Raw genomic sequence first — 27162 nt, 5'->3', positions numbered from 1 at the left:
ATAGGCCTCACACGTTGTACGAAAATTCTCGGTGCCGGTACACAGGGATAAACAATTTGTATAGCCAGATGTAAGTAAATATATACGCTACATCTCACGACGCTCTCGACGGTTGTGAACACTTAATTTCGCAATTGGCGCTTGACCCCCGTCGCTGAGTGCGGGTTCCCTCACCGCTCATGGGTTAGTTCCGTTAGTTAAAAGGCTCTTCATGTGTCTCTGAACTGCTTTAGGACCTCTTTATTTATAACACTTAGGGTCGGTTGCACCAAACTGTTCGTATCGTTAAAGAGTTCGCTAAATTTTTATGTATGGAAAGTTTCATAGTAAGGCGCCGGGGCGCGCCGGCTGACGTTGATCAGTCCGTCAAATGTGGTTGGTGCAACTGGCACTTAGCAAGCCTCTGTTAAATTTTACCGGCATCTAACGAACGCGTAAGTCAAAATGTCGGGATTATCAACGGCTTGGTAGATTTGACAGACGTTTAAGGATACATTTTAAGTAACTGTATTTTACTGAGTAAACACTTCTTCATTTCACGTCATCATCATCATCATCATCTCAGCCATAAGACGTCCACTGCTGAACATAGGCCTCCCCTTTGGACCTCCATTCGTACCGGTTGGAAGCGACCGGCATCCAGCGTCTTCCGGCGACCTTAACAAGGTCGTCTGTCCATCTTGTGGGTGGACGTCCTACGCTGCGGTTGCTAGTCCGTGGTCTCCACATGAGCACTCTTCGACCCCATCGGCCCATTTCACGTGTAGTCTCTGAAATGATCTGACGAAAAAGAGAAAAATAAAATAACCGTCGATTTTTTTTCACAAGGCGAGTTGTATCTCTTAATTTCTTAAGACTCACTTAAATACCTACTGTTGTAGTAATGTGAATTACGTAACTGTGGTAGTCCTACTAGTATCGAATATCAGCATGGAGAAATAAGTACTGGCCGCGTAGCCAACATGCCAATCTCTTACGCTCCGTAGCGATCGAAACGGAACTGTCACTGTCGCACTAATATGGAAGAGTGATAGAGAGACATAAAGCGTTTCGTTGTCGAAGCGATAGCGATTGTCACCTTGGCTAGGCCGGCAGGTAGGTATACCTAATGTTTTTAATAACTCAGTATTCTCAGAAATATAATATACCTACGAGTAGAAAAGGGTGACTCTTTTATGTGAATAAGAATTCTACCGTATATTAGTTCCCATGAAATGTGTCTAAAAGCGTAATTTTCCACTAGCGTTCCCGTCATAAAAATATTTGCAAGGAAACTTGCTCCTGTGAGTCCGAGATGGAACGTTGTAGGCTATATCTTCAGGTAGATACCTACCTACAAGTAACTATAAGTTTAGTTTCAAGGTTCTACTAAGCAGGGATGTTGCAAATATTCGCATCCGCATCCGCATCCGCGGAACATCAGCATTATTTTCAACATCCGCATCTGCATCCGCATCCGCATAAAATCGATGCGGAGCATCCGCTTGATGCGGATGTCGACCAAGTCGGTAACAGGAACGTAATAGCGGCGGCGCTGGCGGCGTATGTGCTAGGTAATTTCGTCATTTTATAAAATAAAATCGTCTATGTCCCGAAAAGTCGGCCAAGTTACTGTTTATTAAATAAAACGGACCTATATTCTAGCTCAAATACTAAAAGTTATTTTTTTTTAAATAAAAAATGCTAAAAATGTAATATTTGATGTTTTTAAAGTACCAAATGTTGACATCCGCATCCGCGGATGTGAGGCTCTAAATATCCGCATCCGCATCCGCGGATGGCAAAAAATCTGCATCCGCAACATCCCTGCTTCTAAGCATGATTTACGTTCAAAAGTTTGTGTATTCGCTGCTCACTGACATAATTAATTTTACGACTGATGTGAGTGGCACGAAGTTGGAAGTTTGTTTCATGTAGTAATGTTGTATAACGAGATAGAACTGTCTCTAACAAAGAATATCTGCCGTATTCGAACTTCAAGATATTCACAAGAGACGACACGTACTAAATCCATTCTAGATACGTTATTAGTTTAGATATCAACTAGTTCTCTTTTGCAGCGTAATTCGGGCAACCAATGTCACTTTTACGTTAGATAGAGTAAGATATCTATTAGATGTGAATTGGATCTCTAAGTCATATCCTGTGGAAATCGTTCAAGAGTATCTCCAGAATCACGCAAATTTGACAGGTTAGAACTTAAACATATCGTTATCGTGTCTTGGTGATGTCTAAAAGATGTCTAATAGATGTCCATTTCAAAATCCGAATCGGGCCCTAAAAGTCGACTGTCGCCCTGGATCTTTGTAACTTAGTAGTCAATACATAGTGATAGTCCATTACCAGGATTTTTCCCACAAGGGAAAGTTTAGATAGATTCGACCTAAATTATTTAATGTAGGTCACTTCCAATAAGAAAACCCCGGTGTTAGGGAAAATTTCCTATATTTTTCCGAAGAATTCTCTAATGCTACCGGGAACATATTACCCTGAACATTGACTAGGTTAATTTATCTACAAAATTCACAGCTTGAACCAGTACCTATTTTTGTATTTTAAACGGTTTTCTCACGTAACAAAATTGTATTTTTATAGTCTCACAGGTGATTTTATCAATGCGCTGGCAATGGCAATGCTGCACTTTATGGCATTTTACTTAGGTCATACTGAAAGTTCCTATACCTAATTTCAAAAAAGATATGTACATTTTCTTTTAAATATAATACAGACCAAAAATAGGCAACAAAATAAAAACCGGCCCAAATACAATGTAAAACTCGTGTTTTAAAACTCATTTGTAAATACTTAAACCGTTTTACGTCAAAACTAAGTTGAAGCTCGTTAAAGTGAAAGAACGTCTCTTCACTTTGCAATTGGCAATTCCTATGCTAATGGCATTAGGGTATCAACGCGGAAGTTGGAATACGTTTGATCACTATTTCTGAATAACGATCTGAAGTCACTTTAAGTCCGCATTAAAACATTATCGGTTGTTACTAACCAGTAAAAGATTTGTTTTTTGCTAGCCTATTATGGTTTCCCACTGCTGGGCAAAGTCCTCTTGTCTTCCACGAATTCCCGACATAGCGCCTGTTCTGGCCAGTTGTTGAGAAAGGTGTCTAGACTGTCTAGGGTCAGGTCGTTCCGCCATCTCCGTCTGGGCCTGCCTTCACTAGCCCATCTTCTGGATGCATGCGGCACCAAAAAAAAAAATAAAGAATTAAAATAAAGCAAACTGACTGGATACTTACCAAGTATTTCTCGATGTAATTTTAAACTAAGGTTTGATACTTGTAAGATAATTAAGAGAATCTTGAGCCCTAAGCTAACTTGAAGTTAATAAAATCGAACATTGGTACCCGCGAAGGTTTTTAAACGCTGCTAAAGCAAGAACGTGCCAGCCCTTCAAACGATTAGAGAGTACTTTGTAAGTTCTCTTAATTAGAATAGGTAGGTATCTTAAATAAAAGTATTGAGCTGAAGTTAAAATAGACGAGTTTTGTTGCTGTATAAAATGTTCCCTGCCGAATGTCGGGGCTTAATTATCGCTTTGAGTTCGGAATTTCTTTATCGCTATTGAATGACGTTAAAGACATTTAGTGACTATTGTATTTTGTTAACTTCCAGGGTTTATTCCAATTAAATTAGATGGATTGGTTTTATTAAAATTACAAACTGTTCACATATTTTATTAACAATCCGTCCGATTACAAACTTTCTAGGTGAAGAGTGAAGACTTTACACTCTATTTTAATCCATCGACTGAGTCGATCTCTAATTGTGTCCTTGTAGCAGTAACGGCTTATTGATAATCGCCTAAGTTATGTTTTACATAAAAATTGCATAACAGCTATAGTAGCAGGTAAATTGTATAAATGTAGTAAAGGTCAATTACTTAGGTAAAACTCTAGGTGACTTACGAAATAAATAGGTACTTTACGACTGAATAATTTTACATAATTATTATGTTAATTTTTGGGTGCTCAACTCAAGTAGGTACTCAAGAGAAAATCACTAAATAAGTACTTAAAGGCAAACGCATAAGTGGTCGTCGCAAAGATTGAGAGATGACTTGTGGCCAGCACTGGTGATCTATATTGCAATGGATTTAATGGGTATATCTCTGAACAAGATTTTAAACGGTGTTTTTAAGTCGACTACTCAAGTAAGCCCAGGTTAATGAAATTTAAATTTTAAGCTTAGGTACGCCTTGTAACAGCATCTATATTATTTAGTTTTCTCAAAAATAAAACTTCACATCGAAACTCGTATTATTAAAAACTAAACCGTTGTACACACGACACCCGGTCCCGAGTAAACAGCAATATGGAGGCGTCGGTACCGTGGTCCCGACTGTGGACATTCCCTGTAGCATCTTACGTACCGCAAACATGATGTAGACGTGCGATATAAGAAATCGAAATATTCTCAGACATCGATGTATTTTGCATTATTTTATAGACTTCATGTTATGCGAATATTGGTTCTTGTAAACATAATAATATAATGTAGCTGTACTTTATTATATTAAATTTGAAAAATATTATAACATTTTACTATGATTTTCGGCACATCGGTCGTACAGTCAGCAAACTAATATGTTTTAAAAGCTTCAATTTAATTAAGTTAAGTGAATTACATATTGTTGTGGCCTCCGTTGCGCAAGATATTATTGCAGACTAGGTCCTCGTACTCGTAAATACATAAGACCGGTCATTGCCGTCGATCACTGTATACCTACTGTCGTATTTATCTTTTGAGATTTTGTGGTGGTAAAATGCATTGTGGCATAAAACATGTTAACATTTTTACTTTAACGCATTCACTGCCACCCTCTTTTCCTGGACATTCACCAGGTGCCGCACTTTGCTGTCACTATATATTATGAACGCGTCTGTGCGTCAAAGGCACAGCGTGAAAGGCACGGTGACGCATATATGCGTTGGTGGCAGTGAATGCGTTAAATTAAGCAAAGGCTAAAAAAAATATCAACTGTAACAAATGAGATTCAGCCTCAATTGCAAAGTTTATCTTAATTAGATGTTCCACGCTAAGTTTTCGTGTCCGGAAAGTGATTTCCTATTTGCTACATTGATTGAAGTCCGTTTTGGCGTTGATTGGGGCCGAACAGAACTCATTAGAACACCCTTCACGGGTGTCGATCAGTGGAACTAAATAACTACATCTTTGACCCGCAGGGTTTAAAAAACTTGGGTGCTTTTGTTATTTACTAACTCTATTCATTTCTCTTGAGTTGAGTTTGAAAGTGTACACTCCTGGCTTGTTATACTGCAGATAATAGGCTGTTGAAAGCATTCCCAATAAGGAGTGGTCTATATGCTCTCATAGCCCTACCTTACTTTTGACTGACTTAATCAAAAAAATCTTAATGTTATATGTAATTAAGTAGTGAAATTAACGATAGCCGTAGGTAATCAGATAATTAAGTAAGTAAAATAATAAACACTTTATTGTATGAAATAAGTTTGCCCTCGTACTATTTATTTATGTTCTATCTGATATACCTTAATGCCTCTCTTCCGTACAATAAAGTGTTAGTTACTTGCTTACTTAAGTAGCATCAGAATATACTCGAACAGTCAAGTCAACTGTAAAAATATGGGTGCACAAATCATCTCCAATATATGTCCCATAGCTCTTATGTCAGCGACTTAAGAACTATGGGACATATTTTTGAATAAGTTGGCTACACCCATATTTTTACAGTTGACTGTACATTAGAAAGTACAAAGGCGAACTTATCCCTATGAGCGAGCGATCTCTTTAAACCTCAGCCCATAGACTAGGAATCCTCTAGACCGAGTTTAGAGCAATTATTTTCATGCAACCGATGATGCCAAAAAAGCGGGGGTGCGCGGGACGAGGTGAGCGAAGTCCCGTGCCGTGATTGGTCCGTTCAAAGACACGGACGTCACACAAAGACACTTTCGACTCGAACATGGAGTAAAATTACCGTATGCATGGCAGAGGGGGTAGCGCGACGAAGCTCAGTCTGGAGGATGTTTAGTCTGCATCTCATCCTGACTACAAATTCATTAAATTTTAGTATATCCTTCTCAGCAGTTGGGGGAAGTACTAGTTTATGCTAAATGGGTCGTCGGTAGTCGAGGCTTTGAACACTGCAAACATTGGCCCACTGCACGCCGAGTGGTCCTAATCAAACGGATTCAATAAGCGCTGGAGTGTGTGTCTGTTTGCTCACGTGCTTCGCCTGGAAACGGCTACGTACAACTGATAAAGTCAAACGACCATTTAGCTATGCATCTATGTCAGAATGTTATCTTGTAGGTAGGTCAGAATGTTACCTGTTTACTAGTATTCCAGAAAATTTTCGTCACAACATCCATTTTTAAGTAGGTATATTTTTTTTTAATAAATTGAGCTAAATAATATATATACCTACCGATTCAGTATTAAGAAATATTAAGTACGCTAACAATTAATTTGATTTAATTCGGGATTGAATAAATAAACTGTCCATCCTAATATACCTAATACCATGCAAACGAAAACGTAGACTATTTTATTTTAGAAGACACTGAAGAAACCAAAATGAAACTATTACTGATTGTTCACAAAACAAGCTTGGATAAAATCTCTAAAATACGCGACAGTTCTAGAACTTATCTGATAAATACACAACTAAAGTAATAATAAGTACCTAATGCGTATAACGAACTAAGCCCAACGTATGTTAACAGATGCTGCGCGACATGCGGGGCGTGAACAACGAGGGTTCCCCGCACAAGTTCCGAATGATGCAGCTGGCTCTCAACGCTGTGGCGCTACTCGCCATCACCGGGGCGCTGTTCGCGTACTTCAGGGCCAACCCCGCTGTGCAGGTAAGTCACTGCTGCCAGGCGTGGCTCACTCCGCAATTTCGTCGCTTTGCTACAGGTAGCTACAAGTACATCCGTCCCACACCAATTTTGGTGGCTAGCCATAAGCCGCGCGTGGCGCTGTCGCCACCTAGCGGTCATATCTGTCCCAATCGTAACAGACGCGTTTTGTTAGAGAGTGAATCTTCTGTACCTAGTACTATTAATTATTCTGTGCCGCTGCCTTCGTGAATCCTGGCCCATTTTTTCCGTCATCCGTCCACATTTGGCTCGTCACCCACTGTGACTCGATATAGTCATAAATAACATGAGAATGATCAGTCACCGTACATTGCTAGTCCTACAAGTAAATATATTGTATTAACGCTACGTACTGCCCTTAGTTATTGTATTGAGGATGACGACGGTGTAGTTATTTAAGATACAAGTGCGAAATTCGCAACGAGTTGCTAAACACGACCGAAAGGAGTGTTTTAAATTGACACGAATTGCAAATAATCTAGTCGCACGTGTATTTACATACGTATAGCAATTCCGTAAGTACCTAACCCAAAATAAACAGGAAAAATAAAGGTAAACATGTTTCTTATACATAATAAATAAATTCCACAATACACCACCTTGAAATCTTTGGCAGCCAATTTCCCCATGGAATTCTAAAACCAACCAGAAAACTTTTTCAAAGCATTCTAATTTTATATATCTTTACAATTGAAACTCGTGTTTTGATGTGGATTGTATTGCAGAAGTTTTTTTAGGTAAAAAAAGAACCCGCGCGCGGTACAAAGGCTGAATTATTACCGCCGGCTCTTGACAAATTCTTGGCGCCAGGGGTTTCTTTGTGCCTTTGTTTCCATTGCATGTGAAGAGAATGTTAAGTGTGAAAATTATACACATCGTAGGAATATGTAAAATGGACTAAGACCGTTATAAAACGACGCTCGTTGGGAGGATTCAGCCTGACTTTTAAAGGTGTGTGTTTTTGCACCGTGCGCGCGTTTTAATTGTAAACAGTTAGTGCGGTAGTGACTGAATACACTGTCAATAAGTATCCGTACCACGAGTTGGCAATAACGTTAAAGGCTGCGTGAATTCGATATCAATCCCTCGCAATACCTCAGTGCAAGCGAGATGAACTGCGAAGTTTACGCAGTCGCTAACGTAAACGTCAAGACGTGTCAACTCAGTTGGATGAAATGTAATTTGCGTTGATCTTATTCTTTATTCAGGCAAACACTAAGTATAAGTTTACAGCTACGTATAAGCCAAGCTTATGAACGTTGTTGACTTAATTTACTATCAAAGGTCTTCTATCATTTTTCTACTAAGTTATCCTCGTGTCCGCAAAATGGAAGCTAATCGGATAAGAATCTTGTTACTTTGAGGGCACGCGAAGAGATTAAAAAACAACCGGAACGAGTAAACCCATTAGGTACTTAAAGTTAGCTACAGCTTTGCTAAAACGTCGTATGTCAAATGGATAACTCATGCACATACGCCATTTTTGTGGTGTAATATTGGCGACGTAGGAATTCCCGATCCCCAGATCACTGATTTAACTAGACCAGTGGGATGACACTCCTGACTTCGGTCGAACTCGGCTCCGTTCGGCTCAGCATTGCTCCGAGCAATTATTAGGGTTGGCACCACTTGACTTCCTTGTGCGTGCACGACCACAGATAAGATAATCACTTGAAATTTACGCTAAATAGCTGAAAGGCATAGTGCTATATATTAGAAAGGGATAGCATGATTCGACCCTGAATCGCTGTCAAACTTCGGGTTTGTAGGAAGTGTCCTTTCTGTACGGTAGTACTATTATTTCTTCTGTGACTAGACTAAACGGAGGTAACTAATAACTCAACTGGTTTTCTTCACCACATATGTGCACTCCCAAAGCACGAGAGCTCAACTGCTGCATTTCAATATCGTCCATTTTTACGACCTGCAGGGGTATTGTTTATATGGATTTATCGAGGATTTTTATCCACGTGATTGAGTAAGTAAAAGAGGTACTTACTGTGATGTGAGTGCTTCGGCTTGCAATGGAATATTTTATAAGTAAAATTACACTTGTGGTGATCGCGAGTTTTCGTAAACATGGAGTCTTTGAAGGGTGGTCTATGCCCCGACCGCACGAGTCAATATACGTTGACCTCTATTTCAAAGACCGATGTTTCGACTTACCCGCTTGATTTGTGAAGCGAAAATGTCCTGAAGAGTAAACGCAATTGTGAAAAACGTGATTTTAGTCTTATTATTTATTTTACTTGCGTATAGTTTGTCGTATTCTCACGGCAGAAGGACGTGACTGACGTGGCAACTGTGGACACTTCACCAGTGCTCCAGCTCTATCTTGGGCCCGGTGTATGCTAGCCTGTATTGTCGCTTTTGTCTCTGATGGCTCCTCTACACGATGGGCCATTACTGGCCTACTAATTTGCCAAGCCACGGTGTCGGATTTTCGTTCGCACATCGTAGTGGGCCACCGAAGGTGCGTACGCATCTACACGTGACCCATTCCATAGTGCGTGCTCTCAACCATCCCATGACCATCTCGCTGGTCCATCACTGGGCCATCGTGTAGAGGACCCATAACCATCACATGGCCATCTCGATAGTCCAGCGCTAGGCCATCGTGTATAGGAGCCACGTAACGTGTAATGTATGAGCTAACGTGAAACAATCTAAGAGACGAAATTATGCGATAGAGGAACAAGTGATATTGCTATCTAGTTCCAAGCGAACTTGGCAACACGGATACCGGGCTACATAACCGGATACCGGATTAACGCGTCACTATCGGCGAGGCCGCAGTTACTGCCGTATTCGAACTTCAAGATATTCACAAGAGACGACACGTACTAGATCCATTCTATCCATTCGATACTTATTGTTGTTGGGACAAAAATACCTATAAAATGTTTCTTTATTCGAATACCGAGGCCGTACTTATTACCACCACACGTTTATCGGATTACCGCGCCGCTATCGACATGTTCGTTGCCAGCTGATAAACCGCCCAGATAAGACTGTCCTAGAGCTATAGGAAAGTTTTTAGTTGAGGAATAAAAAGGATCTATAAAAGATTTCATTTCACAAGTGCCAAGGCCGCATGAGCTGCCGAACACACCACATCGGATTACCGCGTCAATAGGTAACAGAGGGCCCGATTCGGATTTTGAAATAGACATCTTTTAGACATCACCAAGATAGGATAACGATATGTTTAAGATCTAACCTGTCATATTTTACATTTGCGCGATTCTGGAGATACTCTTGAACGATTTCCACAGGATAAGACTTAGGGATCCAATTCACATCTAATAGATATCTTACTCTACCTAACGTTAATGACATTAGTTGCCCGAATTGCGCTGCAAAAGAGAACTAGTTGATATCTAAACTATAACGTGTCTAGAATGGATCTAGAACGTGTCGTCTCTTGTGAATATCTTGAAGTTCGAATGCGGCAGGCAGTATCGACGACGCCGTTGCCCACAGACTGATCAATCACCGGCCGCCGCTTGGTTCTATATACTCTATAGTTAAAATTTAAATGTAGCATAATAATATACCTACCCATGAAATGAAATTTTATTTGTATTAATAAACTAGCGACCCGCCTCCGCTTCGCATGGGTTTACGAGTTATACACTAACCTTCCTTAACAATCACTCTATCGATAGGTGAAAACCGCATGAAAATCTGTTCAGTTGTTTTTGAATTCATCGCGAACATACAAACACGCAAACAGACAGACGCGACGGGGACTTTGTTTAAAGAGGTGTAGTGATCGTTTCATGAAATCAATAAACCCACGTGGAAGTGAATAGAAGTGGAATAGACTCAGTTGACAGTTCACGCGGTGAACAGATTAATAAAGGGAAACCATTTTATAGTCAAGTGGACAACTCAGCACGAAAGCGGATAATTGAAAATCAGTGCTTGCCGCATTATGCTGAGTGGGACGTTTAACGGCTTCTCTCTCGGTGTGTACACGTCTACATTACAGGGTTTACAAGGATATAACCGCGGACCATTTCGTCTGTTCGTATATTTCCCTCTCTATTAATAAGTAGGTTCGTTTGTAACGCTTTGGGCGCGGACCCTAAAAACGGTAACAGCCGGTCGCGTCGAGTAAAAAACCAACAACTACATAGGTAGAATATATACATACCTACTTGTTGCCTAAAACCGTAATAATAGCACCAAAGGCCCCTTAATTACCGCATATCTGGCAAAATTTTTGCTTAGGGACCGCCATTCTTACGCAGGAATGTCCGCGCCGAGTTTAGCCAGCCGCCGGCTTGGGGCTATTTAAATTAATTCTGCGTACATTTTTAGCTCTATTAAGGTTTCGTCGGACTAGTTTTGGCACGGATTTACATAGAAGAGTGTTTCTTTTTTGGGCATTAGGTGGTATTTGTGGTGTCCTTTTTAAGTCTAAATATAGAGGTTTTTAGAAATACTGTAGGTACCTATTATCCCGAGAGTGGGTATTATTTTCATAGTCTGAAGACTCGTAACTTAAAGGAGCTTTCGATTGCTTCACTTCGATAACTTTACACTGCCTTATGCCGTTAACTATGATCTAACAAGTGATATCATAATATGATCAACGTGAGATCAATTTGTAAAATTTTAGAAAACCGGGACATTAAAGTCCGTATATCTAACAAGATCTCTTCCTTCCAGTATGTGTCCCAAGTGGTGAACCGCAGTTCTGTGGTGACGTTCCCCGCGCCCACGGAGCCGCCGGGCTCCCGGAACCCCGCGCCCGGTGTGTGCCTCCCCGTCATCGTCAGCTTCTGCCAGCAGCACCGTGTCTCCTACAACTTCACCATTTTCCCTAACTACATCGGCCATTTTGGACAAAGGGACGCCCAGCAGGTAAATCATAAATTAAATATGTATCTTCTTCTTCCTCGGGTTAGCCCGGCTTATGCATGGCAGCCTGGGGTGCGGTTGGCACTAATCCCGAGAATTAACGTAGGTACTAATTTTTACGAAAGCTACTGCCGTCTGAACTTCCAACTCAGAGGGTAACCTAGACCTTATTGGGATAAATTAAATAGGTTACCTGTATGTATGTATATATCATGGATGGTTTTCAGAATATGCGTAGAAATAGGTAAAGGTAAAAAAAAGGCCGCCTATGCGGGGTAGTGTAGGTATATTGGTTTTACGGATCACTGATTTGTGTACACAGAAACACAGTAACAAGGGTATCATGTAATGCTTGGATGTGAAAAAAAAAGAACTTTTTACATATGCTTGGGTCTGATGAGATTTAGGGAGAACCTAACCTATTCAAATATTGTTACGAAACATGTTATATGACAACAAACACACCATATACCCAAGCTTATACTTTTCCGTTCTCTTATTCATTTCGTAAAATATAAAACAAGTCTAACAAAATTAACAAAATCCCTCCTTCAAACAGTTAAGCTTAATGAAAAACATCTATAACACTCACCGAATAAATAATCTACTCAAAAACAATCTTAATAACCATTCAACAATGTTTTCGTAATATTTATCAATTAGTAATAAGGATTTTTGAGTAATTAAACGTTGCTCGCCCTATTCCAATTAGTAACAAACTGGGCAGTTTTATGTTGTCTGTCAGTGTTTTTCACAACCTTTTAAATACGACGCTTCAAGCTTTTATAAATAAGAGAATTTTTAAAGTGTATTTTACACAAGAACGAACAAAGTATTTTCGGACCGTGGCAATGTTTAAAAAAAGATTTTCTTATTTTGATTGCTTGCTATTTTATGTTGTTTGCGTCTCGATTACAGGATTTACGGGAGTTACACGGGTTGACATATACTTATAGGTGTCATGATGTTTAAAGTTTATTTCCATTTTAATAATCTGAACAGCACAGCGGTTGAGCCTGCTTGACGTAGGTTGACATTTGAATAATTGTAGTGCCGTTGCGTCGTTTCCCTTAAACGTAAAAACAAAAGGTGTTAGATAAACATATAAATCCTTCGATAGTTGCGTTCAGTACTATCGGCTCCATTCGAACAATACTTCTAAGAAGCTAAAGCGATACGATATCAATGTGTCAGTATCAAAAGTGACGATTTTTGGTTGAAGATCGGTTCCGTATCGCTGTAACTTCTTAGAAGCATTGTTGTAATCGGTCCGTGTTACAACCAAAGATCACGGCGGCATCAAATTTCAGATAGACGGAGGCGCGCGTGCCGACGCGCCTCTTTCGCGGCTTAGCGGCTCTCAGTTAATTGTCTGTGGTCGATCAGCGCTGCATGCTAAATGAGACGACTGGATAGGTTGGCACGCTCCCGATAATCTTGGAATTAATCTTTCGGCAACAGTACGCGATTGTGTGTTGTTTCCAGGAAGATGTACCTCAGTGTCCCATTATTTACTCTAGGTAGGTATTCATATATCAAATGTAATGGCACTAATGTCCTTTACTTGCGGCCCTTTCCACTTAGCAGCAATTTGGTCAGATATGTTCCATTCCTTCACTGCCATTAAACCCCTTCAAAACTCAAAGGCGTAATACCCACATACGAATAATTACGAAAACACCAATGAGAAGCAAAAACAACCGATGGACTCATTATCCCGGTGTTCGATGTTCAGGAACATTCTAAACACGGCCGATTGTCCTCTGACAAAGATTGATTCCCCTAATGATCGTTCGGTATTGTGACGGGGCCTTTAGAATACTGCTTATAATTTACAGGTGGGAAGGCGTAGCGAAGGGCGGCTTTACAATTTTAATCGAATCATTACCTCGGCTTTTCCTTTGGACAGCTTGCTTTGTAAATTATTTTCAGATATTTCCAATGATTTCAAGTAGATTTTGGGCTTTGTTAAGGCGTACCATACTGTAATAGTAGGTACATAACGATACAAGTGCGACAACCAGGAAATTCGCAACGAGTGGCGATAAATTAAAACACGACCGAAGGGAGTATTTTAAATCGACACAAGTTGCGAGTTACCTTTTCGCACATGTATTGACAACGTTTTACAGTAGGTACATTAGGTACATATGGCCCTTTAAATTTTCGACATGCGCACGTCTAGTGCTAGTTACCCCACTAGAGTGGTAAAGTTGCACCTTATGTACCTACAGTAAATGATTTTATAGACGTTAAAGCTACCTTTAAGCCAGTAGCTTAATTTTGATATTACGTAGGGTATGTGTGTTTTTATTTCTGTGAAATAACTATACTAGAACTGTTCAGTAGAACTGACAGAAGAGAACATCATGTTGTCATGTGAACGCAGTATGAGAGCAATTTTTAGTGTTCCGTACAAAACTTTGTTTACGGAACACTTATGGGATCACTTCGGTCTTGCAAATCAGTTAAATACGTTTTTCTCAGAGACCGTTTTACATAGATACCTAAACTTTGGAACAGTTATAGCAATTACCACCACTCATATTGTAAATAAGTCAAAACTGCTTATTTCTTATTAAAGGGGGAAATTTAGGGGGTTGAGAGGGGTAGGCTGAAACTTTTTTCATTTGTAAGAATCGTGTGGGGTACCATTAGAAAGCTTGCAAAAAATTGAGTCGATGGACTGATTTTGACTTCATTTTAGACTGCAATAGTTTCGTCAAAAAATGTATTTAAAGTTGCAAGTTTTCATACAAAAATTTTCACCTCTGTCCTGGCGATTTTCGCGAAAACTATAGCTAATAGGTAGCTGACCAGTCAATACCCAACTTAAAGAAGCATGGAGACGGCGGGAAAATTATCAGCTTAACTTTATCTTTATTAGTTTTTCAACTGGAGCCTGGTCTTTGGTTGCTTAGGGCCTTAAACTAATAACGCATAGACAGATAGTCCCCATACGGTGAACCTGCCAAAAGTGAAGCCGAAACACGATGGATGTGTGCGTGCGACGCTCGTGTTTTACGCTCAGCAAACACACACATATATACAAAATATGTTGCCAGTATTCATTTACATCTCTCAAAGTAGGGGATTTTTAACAACATCCACACTTGGTTATTAATAATTAAGAAGTGTGTAGATTCGATTTTGTAGCAAAAGCTTTTTATTTATTTTGGGATTTATTGCATTTCTGTACTTTGTGAAATAAGGTTTAAATAAATAGCTGATAAGTTTTTACTATTTTATTTTTATTCAACAAAATAAAAGTGCATAAAATAATAAGAATACATTTAAATATGACAGAGCATATTCGACTGTGTTTAGTCGGTTTCCAATGTTTCCATATTGCGTCATTCCGATTTAGTCTAATTTTTTTCCTTCCATCTCGCAGACAGCAGATCAGTCAGAAAACTGAAACGAACATTACACATAATAAAAATAAGAAAAAAACTAAGTACCTAAATAATTAACTTAATAATAATTTTCTACAATTATACAATGAAATTCAATTGAGTGTATTTATTTTAGAATGTAGACGTCATGTCCCATTTGGAGGAAAAAATATTCACTACACTGGCAACATTTAGAAGAAATGGCAGCTGACGAAAATTTTTGTATTTACGATTATGTAAAAATATCACCTTAAACTCGGTACTTACGCGTGAAATGTAATATCGGGCGGTTTGTTTTTATTATATGATGTGTTGTGACACCCATTCACTATACAAACAACCATCTTTCCTGTAGTTTTTGATTTTTAAACGGGAGGTGTACACACACCGATTTGACTTTGAGTACTGCGACGGCCGTTCGAATACGACGATACGAGTGTGACGAGACGTCGTCGCACTTGAAATGGCTTCACTGGGGGTGTACGGACTAGGGATCTATGCCTTATAAATCTATGCTTAGGACTAGCTAACTAATGCTTACACTGGTCATTTCATATTACGCAGTAGCTTTAATGAGAAAGATCCTTAGTTAAAACTTTAGCATTGAAATTTATGACTTATGTCTTTGACACAAAGTTTAATTTTGCTTGCTTATTTTTGTGGGATATTTAATTTTATCTGAATAGCCTACTATAAGTATGAGAGAGATCTACAAAATACAACCTTATTGTATTGCAAATAAAGTTTAAATTTCGAACGGGCTTTCCAACCAATGGACTAGGTATCTCAAAAATATGAAAAATTCAAATTAAGAATTCCGTTCTTCACTGTCGTTGTGTTTTTTTTATTCACAATATGACACATAGAGTTTGTAAAGCGTATAGAGATAATAAAGTCATTTAATATTTATTTACAGCTATGGCCTCATCTATAGATTTTATTGAGAGTATCTGATTCGTCGAAACAATATACACAATATTCGGAAGGCTGAGCTCTGCGTAGGACCGATTCGAAGGTCCGAAGCGTCCGACAGACGCTTGCCTCCCGTAACTTTTCCAAGTATTTTAAACATAGATATATAATATAAAAAGATTCCGTCTAATCGAGCTGTTACTGTTACCACTTTTGTTTAGTGTACGATTAACAATGTGGCCCACCTTGCTGTAGCCATGTCGATAAACTATCGACATTTCTTGCAATTTTAATTTTACTTCAAAGGTTTAACGATACCTAAAATGAACAAAAACACTTTTATCGTTTATTGTGGTTATCAGATCACAATTTTATCGTCACGCGTCACGCCCCAGTAGGGAACCAAGGGAAAGTTCAGCTATTATTTAATTAAAATACATAAATACCTACTAAAATATGTGTTCCGCAATAATTGAATTATTTTATTATGTCATAATATATTCATTATCCATTAGCATTTCAATTATGTTTAGGTTTAACGAAGATATTGAAGCTTCAATTAATCGCTATTTCGTTCCGCCAGGCGTGGCCGTGGCTCACTCAGCTTTGCTACAGGTAGCTAAAAGTACATCCGTTCGACCCCAATTTTGGGGTTTGCCATAAGCTGCGCGTTTCGCGTGACAGACGCGTTTTGTTAGAGAGTGAGTCTTCTGTACCTAGTACTATTATTTATTCTGTGGTTCCGCTGTGTAGCGTTTATCGATATATAACATTATTAAAATCGAGTTTTCACATCCCTAAAAGAGCACACATATACGTTTTTACGCACACACACACAACCTGGTTTCACCTAAAACGATAACATCTTGATTTGAAGTCCATCTTGTCAACAGTATGGTTGTCCTTTTTTGACAAACGGCATTTTTAAAAGAGCGAGGAGAGAGAAATGATACTAGTTGCTGCGCCGTCAAAGAGAACAGGCAACGTTGGGGCCTTGATTTTAAAGTACAAGTGTCTAAATCGCAAGATCCAAAGGCTGAAGTCGCGTTGGGCCGAAAGCCCGAAGCATCCAGGAGGTCAGTTCTAAACACAGGTCATTAGTACAAGTGTCTAAATGCGAAGGCCGAAGGCTGAGCTCCGCGTAGGGCCGAAGCCTGCAAGATGTCAGTGGTTAAACACAGAACTGACAGGCTGTACGCTTCGGGCCTTCGGCCCTACGCGGAGCTCGGCCTTCGGCCTTCGCATTTAGACACTTGTAATATTATTGTGTTAAAGCACTGACATCCTGGTCGCTTCGGGCCTTCTGCCCTACGCGGAGATCGGCCTACGGCCTTCGCACTTAGTTACTTATACTATTGTTCTGTGTTTAAGTACTAACATCCTGGACCCTTCGGGCCTTCGGCCCTACGCGGAGCTCGGCCTTCGGCTTTCTCATTTAGACACTTGTACTATTGTTCTGTGTTAAAGCACTGACATCCTGGACGCTTCGGGCCTTCGGCCCTACGCGGAGCTCGGCCTTTGGCCTACGCATTTAGACACTTGTACTATTTTTCTATGCACGCGGAGCTCGGCCTTTGGCCTTCGCATTTAGACACTTGTACTATTGCTCTGTGCTAAGGCACTGACATTTTGCTAAGGCTCTGCCTTCGGCCTTCGCACTTAGACACTTGTACTGTTGTTTTTTGTTTAAGCACTGACATTCTGGACGCTTCGGGCCTTCGGCCCTACGCGGAGCTCGGCCTTCGGCTTTCGCATTAGCTGTCTATGTCGGCGGCAGATCGTAAAATCGGGCATATCGAGATATTCCTAGGCATATCATGAAACGCTGCCATTTCATGATCTGACTAAGATTTGCCCAGGCATATCACGATCTGCCTTATAAAAGAGGCGGCAGATCGATCAGAGCATTGGCATTCGTTGATATTCCTAGCTTCATACCGGGCGCATCGTAAAATAACCTCGTGAGGATTGCACGATATGGCTGGTGTTCACTAGGCATATCATGAAATGACGGCGTTTCATGATCTGCCTAGGAATATCATTCTGTGAGGTTTGCACGATATGGCTGGTGTTCGCTAGGCATATCATGAAATGCCGGCATTTCATGATCTGCCTAGGAATATCATCCTGAGAGGTTTGCACGATATGGCTGGTGTTCGCTAGGCATATCATGACATGCCGGCGTTTCATGATCTGCCTAGGAATATCACCCTGTGAGGTTTGCACGATATGGCTGGTGTTCGCTAGGCATATCATGAAATGCCGGCGTTTCATGATCTGCCTAGGAATATCACTCCTTGTTGCAAAACGACGCGGTTTTGGATGCAATGCTGAGATGCAATGCTAATTCACAACATTCAGGATCGAGCATAAATATCTATACTCGCCGGTAATAAACGGTACAACACGATAAAATAACCAAAGGATATCACGCACTGGGCTGACCTGATACTGCAGCAATGGCGGAATCCTCTCGATGCCACTAGTTCTTTTTTTACGTTCAGCACCTTCTCATCTTTTACACGCCGGCCGGCGGCACGTTAAACAGTCTTAGGCCTTTTGTCACGCACGATATATCACTAAAACACTTAGTTTTGAAGGCTTAATACATATAATGTGATTTAAATCGATAGCGGTCGATCCGCATGCCGCGGCGTCTCGCTAGTTCTCTTTCTCGCCAACAGAGGCACTGCTGAGACTCGTCCTGAGCGTGCCGCCCGAGAGTTTTGGACGATCCTATTGGCTAAAATGTCAATATTGTATCGTTTTGAAGTGCGTTTTGGCTTTGCATCGATAAACGGTAGAAGCGCGCAGAAATTTGATTAATTACTTAAAAACTAAACGTTAAGAACGGAACACCCCTTGAGGTCGGCACGATATGGCTGGTGTTCGCTAGGCAGATCATGAAATGCCGGCGTTTCATGATTTGCCTAGGAAAATCACCCAGTGAGGTTTGCACGATATGGCTGGTGTTCGCTCGGCATATCATGAAATGCCGGCGTTTCATGATCTGCCTAGGAATATCACCACTTGAGGCTTGCACGATATGGCTGGTGTTCGCTAGGCAGATCATGAAATGCCGGCGTTTCATGATCTGCCTAGGAAAATCTACCCCGTGAGGTTTGCACGATATGGCTGGTGTTCGCTAGGCATATCATGAAATGCCGGCGTTTCATGATCTGCCTAGGAATATCACCCCTTGAGGTTTACACGATATGGCTGGTGTTCCCTAGGCATATCATGAAATGCCGGCGCTTCATGATCTGCCTAGGAATATCACCCCTTGAGGTTTGCACGATATGGCTGGTGTTCGCTCGGAAGATCATGAAATGCCGGCGTTTCATGATCTGCCTAGGAATATCACACCCTACTTATTTGATATGCCTAAACGTAGCCAGGCAAATCGTCAAACGTTGAGGTTTGAACGATATGGCTGGTAGTCGTTAGTCAGATCATGAAATGGCGGCGTTTCATGATATGCCTAGGAATATCTCGATATGCCCGATTTTACGATCTGCCGCCGACATCTACACCACTTTCCACGTCAACCATAGCGCCTGTGTCCCTGATACCGCCTGTCTCCATTTTTTTTAGTAATATTCCGAATTCCATATTTACATATGTTGTTGAAAGTTTTTTCAGCCACCACAAACAAATTTTGTCTCAGAATTAATGATATATTAAATATGTAGTAAAAACTACAAGGGTTGCGAAACTATATGGGTTCCTATAGGGTACCTAATTGAATACGGTATCCTAAAAACAGGCAAACAACCCCTGTAAAATGTAACGATGCGAGCGGTACGATATCGTGAACGTAATTTAAAAAAGCGGGTAATAATATATATATCTCTTTCGCACTAATATGTCAGTACGAGCGAGATGCATAGAAAGTAAATTACGTTCACGGTAGCGTTTATGTCAATGCCAAACTGATGGTAGCCGTACGGAACACTAAATGCCTCGAGCTATCTCGGGCTTGGCCAAATTATTTTTCATTGGTTTCCTAGAATTACTCATGAGATTATAATTACGTAAACGACGTATAAACATATTTTACAAACTACTAACCTAATTGCATCAAACAAAGTCGTTTAGTAAAAACTTAGTCCGTAACTCGGAATAGTGAACGCAAACGACGTTATAATTTCCTGAATTTTATAGAAAACTTTTAAGTTTATCTCTGAATTTGGTGTAAGTTTAGGAAATTACGCTCACTCGTTCTTATATTATTGATAATAAAATTCATAAAAAAATATGCAGGTATTTATCTATCTACCTACTGAAAATAGGTGATCGTACAAAAACTATTCATATTTAAAAAAAATATTTTTGAAGAATAGAATCATTTCAGAACATATCCACAAAACTTCAAATTGAATAAAATATGAAATATTGCTAGAATATAATATTGTACAATATATAATAGAATTGAATACAAGTCAAGTGTTGCTACGAAAAATCTGGAACATTCTATTTCTAAAATTCTAGGAGAGCTGGCACTTTCATATATTTTCATTAGGTGCAACCTTTTCCCGCCGTATAACCTAGAATGTTTGACATTCCCACTCTACAGAGCCTTAGAGTGTTGGCCAAGTGTTGGCCAATATAGGGAAGACTTTAGCCAAATAGTTCAAGCTCGCAGATTCCGACTATCTTATGTTTTATATTACCTTCCACTATGTTACAATTAATTTACGGTAGGTACATTTTTTGAACGACTATTAACTAAAAAAGTACCTATATTTCATATTATGAATGTAGTTTGTATTTTTTGTAGTTTTATGGGGTTAAATGGGGTTTATTTTAAGTTAATACAGCCACTAAGGTGGCGTCGGACTTTAACGTAGATGAATTTCAAGAAATTCACATCAACATAACAACATATATTTGGGGCAGTATTCGAACAAAAATACCTACATAAACATAGATATATATGAACTTCATGATATTAAGACGGTAGTATTTGCATGTTTTAATTTTTTTTTTTATAAGATCTGTTGATAATATATGTAAATTGGCTTTACGAATAAATTGACTATGGTTCTTTAAATAAATAAGTAACAATTATATTATACGTATCTAGTGCACAATTGCACATACTAACACTGCACTGTCGTCTCCAAACGTTGCTTACGCCCACACTCGCGTTGTTCATAGGAATACAGGGATTTCAAAGAATGTTCGCGCCAGATTGCAGCCGGGCAACGACTTGTATCCCAACGGGATGAATCTGAAACAATGTTCATCCGGCCCTCCACGCCCTTCTCCACTCTACCGCTGTTTGGCGCATCTTCTCCAAAATGATTCATTTCCCAAAGGATTCATTTCACAAAATGTTGTATTTCCCGCACAGTCTTTAGGAGTTCCGTACTCGAACAGAACTTTATTATCAGGCGTTTTTACGGCGATGATAATTGCTTAACATCAGTTGATACGTCTCCTCGTTTGGCTCCTATATCATAAAAAAAACCGGGCAAGTGCGAGTCAGACTCGCGCACGAAGGGTTCTGTACCATAATGCAAAAAAAAACAAAAAAACGCAAAAAAAAAGGTCACCCATCCAAGTACTGACCACTCCCGACGTTGCTTAACTTTGGTCAAAAATCACGTTTGTTGTATGGGAGCCCCATTTAAATCTTTATTTTATTCTGTTTTTAGTATTTGTTGTTATAGCGGCAACAGAAATACATCATCTGTGAAAATTTCAACTGTCTAGCTATCACGGTTCGTGAGATACAGCCTGGTGACAGACGGACGGACGGACAGCGAAGTCTTAGTAATAGGGTCCCGTTTTACCCTTTGGGTACGGAACCCTAAAAACAAGGCTTACGCCGTAAGCCTATCCAACCTTTGAAGATTTTGCTTACTTATCTAGGCCGTTGATGTGTATATAAAAAAAAAACCGGGCAAGTGCAAGTCGGACTCGCGCACGAAAGGTTCCGTACCATAATGCAAAAAAAAAACAAAAAGAAGCAAAAAAAAAAACGGTCACCCATCCAAGTACTAACCACTCCCGACGTTGCTTAACTTTGGTCATAAAATCACGTTTGTGGTATGGGAGCCCCATTTAAATCTTTATTTTATTCTGTTTTTAGTATTTGTTGTTATAGCGGCAACAGAAATACATCATCTGTGAAAATTTCAACTGTCTAGCTATCACGGTTCGTGAGATACAGCCTGGTGACAGACGGACGGACGGACGGACGGACGGACGGACGGACGGACGGACGGACAGACGGACGGACGGACGGACGGACGGACGGACGGACGGACGGACAGACGGACGGACGGACAGCGAAGTCTTAGTAATAGGGTCCCGTTTTACCCTTTGGGTACGGAACCCTAAATAGGGGATCTCTATACGAGTAATGCGATTTGTTCGTAGTTTGTGGAGTTGTTTATCTGGAACGGTAAAATACAAGAAAACCAAATTTAATTACCTAAGGCGGAGGTTACACGAATACACGCCAGAGAATAATTCTAACAAGGCACTGTGAATGTGATCCTTTTGCTTTGAAGACGGCCGCAAAACAACATGTTTGTATAAAACATGTAGGTACTTACAGCACGAGGCGTGTAAGAAGAGCCCTCTAAATAATAGCATCGCTTCCCTCAAACAAAGAGAAGCAAAACAAAATCTTATAAGTAAACCTTTGTTTATAATATCCCAGCAATAACAAGAATTAGCAAAATTTCCCCGTTTAATAATCAAACAAAGTTGTGAAAAGTCGTCCGCAACTGGTTCATTTATGATTTTATAAACCAAAGTTGAAAAGCAATTTCAGAAGGTTCATCTTGTGCGAAATTAACTAACTTTTATAATTATACACAATTTACCTACTGTATTTTTTAACAAGTGGATCAATTGTAGCTGAGGAATTGAGCGTGCCAAAAGTATCTGGCAACCTGGAATATTTTTCCATATGAAGAATTCTACAGTTTGCGTTCAAAAGTTTCTATCGCTGTCTTATTGTTCTACATATAAATAGAGACATATCTATTTTTGTTAAATTATTAGATAATTTTAGATACTTTTGACGCTTAGTCTGATCCGTTACTGTTAATACTGAATGTACTTACAGTCCTCTGTCCATTTATCAATTACTCCTCAAAAACGCCTATTGAGCCCAGCCGCTATTTGGTCGCGTTATCCCACTAACCCGGGGTTAACCCGTTAACCCAGTGTAAAATTGTACTGGTAACCGTGGTAGCTGCAGGTTTACCGGTTAACCTCGGGTTAGTGGGATGGTGCAAGTGGCCCTTAGACGAGGAGTTCCGTTTGCATTTGGTTACAGCACTGTCATTAAAATAACAAAAATGAGACGAGCTTTGGTTCAAACGAGGAAGTGGCTGAAATTCAACATACAACATTTGAATCACATATTTATACAAACAAATACTAAGTATACAGGGTGGCTAAAAAATAACTACATTCCCGTTGACAGGGAGGTTTTGGAATTATACTGAGCAACTTTTACTATGGGATCAACCTCGACATCGTTAATAAAAAGGCTGTTTTATATATTTTGGCTGGTCCATTTTCTATGGGAGGGAAAAAATATTTTTCGCGTTTTCATGGTTGGTCCCATAGGTAGTCAAAGTTGCTCAGTATAATCCCTAAACCTCCCTGGCAACGGAAATGCAGTTATTTTTTGCCACCCTATAAATTAAATTATGATCTGCATTTGAGTGATGAAAGGGTTTGGAAAAAAAACTAAGTATTTAGGTTACTAGTTTACTAAATAATTTAAGTAGGCGCTTACTTTAGTAAACCTTCTGTATTTTCTCTATTGTACTTTGTATTCTGTCAAATCCAGAATTTTGACATTGACCTTTCCGAACAACAATAAGTTGTTGTTAATGTTATTTTAGATAAATCAACATTGCTTCAGTGAAATGAAAGTCGCAAGTATCACTGTATTTGCGACTTTCAATTCACTTAACATTAATGAAAACCGCTATCTGATAAAAAGATAAAAATATTAAATGTAGTGCAGTATATACTTACCTATTTTCTACTACCTAAGTACTATTATAGTATAAAAATCACTCATAATATTATTACATGGAGCTGATCTGATGAATCGATGGAGACAGGAGGCGGCCAGACGCAATACAAACTACATAATTGTGTTTGGGGCTATTAGGATTGTCTTGATGAGAATGATGAGTATTAGTATTGCCTGTGGAAAGAAAAGAAAACATTTTTTCATGTATGAGGCGTGAATGTACAAATGATTCTGAGTAAAATGAGCCCAAGAAGTCAATATTTTGAAGATATGAATGAAATGTACATTTATTTCGGAAAACACTCAAATATTATACGATTTATACGTATTTGGCACCAGGATCTGGAGATATACGACGCCGTGGTGGATGTGCGGTGCTACGAGCTGACGGCGCTCTTCCTCTGTTCGCTGTTCGTGCCCAAGTGCGGGCCCCTGGGCCACATGGTACGCCCGTGCAGGAGCCTTTGTCAAGGTTAGTACTAAAAAAATTAAAAATAGCCTTTAATTTCTCAAACACAATTACAAAAAATAATACACATCCGATGAAATTAAAAAAAAATGTATTAGAGCTTCCCCATGCAAGTTTTCCAGAGTTCTCTGTCTGAAGTTGTCGTTATCCAGTTTGAGCCAGCGACTGCCGTTAGGTCGTCTGATGATGGCGTGTGCGGCTTTCTTCTACTATATCCATTATCCATAATTATGTGATCCATATCTGTCTTCAATAATATACGGACTGCTAAATAATTCAATTATTTTACAATAGCTAGTAAAATTTATATTCGGGCGACATTATCTCTATTTCCTTACTATGTATAATATAAACCAATCAAATAAATAACTTCACATTTTTAGTCAAGCTCGGATGTGTAACATATGTATATTGTATTTTTTTTATCAGTAAAATCCTACCAAGTTACGAAATTACCCAACAAAACTATACTCCACCAGAAACTATGCGTCGCTGCGGCTTCTTCCTAGAAGTATTCGGGCTGTCAATGCCCGACTATCTTCAGTGCGAAATCTTCCCCGAATCGACCGACACCGATGTCTGCCTCGGCAACCGAGAGGTGAAAGAGGCGAGGTTCCGCGCTGCAAAACCTGGTAAGTGTAGGCTACACATATAAGGCTACTCTTTCGTCTGCCGGTTGGATCGGCTGGACGGTCGATGTATTTCATTCGAGGTCCAAACCGGGAGGTGTAATAATTAAGCGAGGAAGTAGGCCCAAACTAACAAAATTTTGTGCAATAATTATTAGTCGTCATAGCGAGATGTTTGCTAAATTCACCAACACCGGCATCTGTATCGGCAAGTGAGTCTCTTCTCGTCTCACCTATTAGTCTGTAGATAGTGTAGATCGATACCTTGCGCATGTAACATCAGCACAAGATACTCCTCATTCCACCGACGCTGGCATCGACCTCGGCAGACTAGAGGGACAAGAGTTTCTTTTTCTTTTTTCGAGGGGTGTTTGGACTATGCGTTTATTTTCAGTGCGTAATCTCATGCCTGCTTCAGTAACCGATAACGATAACATTTTTCCTCAGTGTGCCCCAGCGGCTTCCAATGCGACGTGAAGCGCTGCATCCCCCACGACTGGCGCTGTGACGGCCACGTCGACTGCCTCGATCGGTCCGACGAGCTGAACTGTCGCACCTGCAAGAAGAACGGCGACGTGCACTGCGGCAACAACCACTGCATCTCGCAGAGCCACATGTGCGATGGTCATTCCGATTGCCCTTGGGGCCAGGATGAGAGGAACTGTCGTGAGTATCTTTCAGTGATATCGGGCTCTTTCATACCGTAAAGCATTGCTTGTCAAATGACTAAAATGAGGGGATAGCGTCCAAAGGTTGTTTAAGTGAGGCAGACGACGTCAAAGGCAAAAAAACTCTATATTTTTTTTTCAAGTTATTTAAGAATCGGAAAATCTTCGCTGCACCGTTTGCGCGACAGAATGTATAAATGCTACAATACAAGCAGCATTAAAATGGAGTAACTGAAAATAAGTGCATAACACAGGATCAAAGCATCACTTTTTGACATGAAACTATTATACTTGACTTATACTACAAATCTTATATATAGCATTAAAGAAAAAACATTATACTTCCTTCATAATTAGCGGCATTGAATAAATATACTGCCACAAAAATTTCTTTTCACGACCATTTTGGGGATTCCTTTCAACCTCGTAATTGCGTATTGATAAATTGACGGGCCCGTATCATTGGCTCCCTACACAATTCCAAAAATTTTCAACGATGAATGCTGGATTGATTTGTGATGTCGCAATGCGGGTTTTATTTATGAATTTTCTCTTAATTAGGTACCAAGAACCAAGGCAAATTTGTTTTCGAATTTTATATAATGATATTGTTGAATTCGATATAGTTACGAAATGTTTTAAATTAATGCAGTCCTATATTTTCCCGCCACCAAGGAAATAATTTTCACATTTGTCATATCCATACATTTTGTACCATTACATAATAACACAATCATGTATTGAACTGACATCCCTTTAAATCTATATCGAAATCCATATAGCGTTAATTTATTTGAGTCCGTCGAAAATAAATAAGTTGTCACTGACTTGCAGCGACAGCGATAAATAAGTTATCACTGACTTGACTGACTCACTGGCAGCGACAAAGAGAAAGAGTCTGCGGAGAGTTAGCTTAGCCAGACTCTACATCCTATATAAAAATTGTTCTCATTGCCTTGTTGTAGTGCGACTAAGCGAGATGAACGGCGACGTGGGTCGCGGCGAGCTGCAGGTATTCCGCGCCGCCAACCAGTCCTGGTTCCCGGCCTGTCTCAGCCCGCGCACGCTAGACGAAGGCACGGCCACCAAACTGTGCTCCATGCTGGGTTATTCGTAAGTTCCCTAACTCTTGAGCCCTGATCAGGGTTACTGTACTACCTACTTGTTTGACCACCGTGTTAGTTTATTAGGCTTTAGTTTATCTTTTTTCTATCCATATTTCAAATAACATCATTTTTAAGAAGTGTTGCTCTCGGCAACCTAATCGTATAGTTTGGCATAGGCACTTTTTGGGTCAGAGGAGAATTTAGCCCTTGTGAAGGCTATAT

The 27162-nt window shown here is 39.9% G+C and overlaps 1 protein-coding gene across 1 annotated transcript in view; it reads left to right on the top strand.

Annotated features, from left to right (window-relative positions):
• The window catches only part of LOC134680456 (atrial natriuretic peptide-converting enzyme), a gene marked incomplete at its 5' end in the record, with an annotated part of 95499 nt that overhangs the window by 23929 nt on the left and 44408 nt on the right, over positions 1-27162 (top strand). The window contains 6 exons of the mRNA XM_063539588.1: positions 6723-6863; positions 11559-11753; positions 24408-24540; positions 25017-25169; positions 25614-25832; positions 26800-26947. Coding sequence (XP_063395658.1) covers positions 6723-6863; positions 11559-11753; positions 24408-24540; positions 25017-25169; positions 25614-25832; positions 26800-26947 — 989 coding nt within the window. The remainder of the gene's footprint in view (positions 1-6722; positions 6864-11558; positions 11754-24407; positions 24541-25016; positions 25170-25613; positions 25833-26799; positions 26948-27162) is intronic.

This window comes from Cydia fagiglandana, chromosome 3 (assembly GCF_963556715.1).
Source record: "Cydia fagiglandana chromosome 3, ilCydFagi1.1, whole genome shotgun sequence".
NCBI lineage: Eukaryota > Metazoa > Arthropoda > Insecta > Lepidoptera > Tortricidae > Cydia > Cydia fagiglandana.
This window is presented reverse-complemented; position numbering and strand designations above follow the sequence as displayed.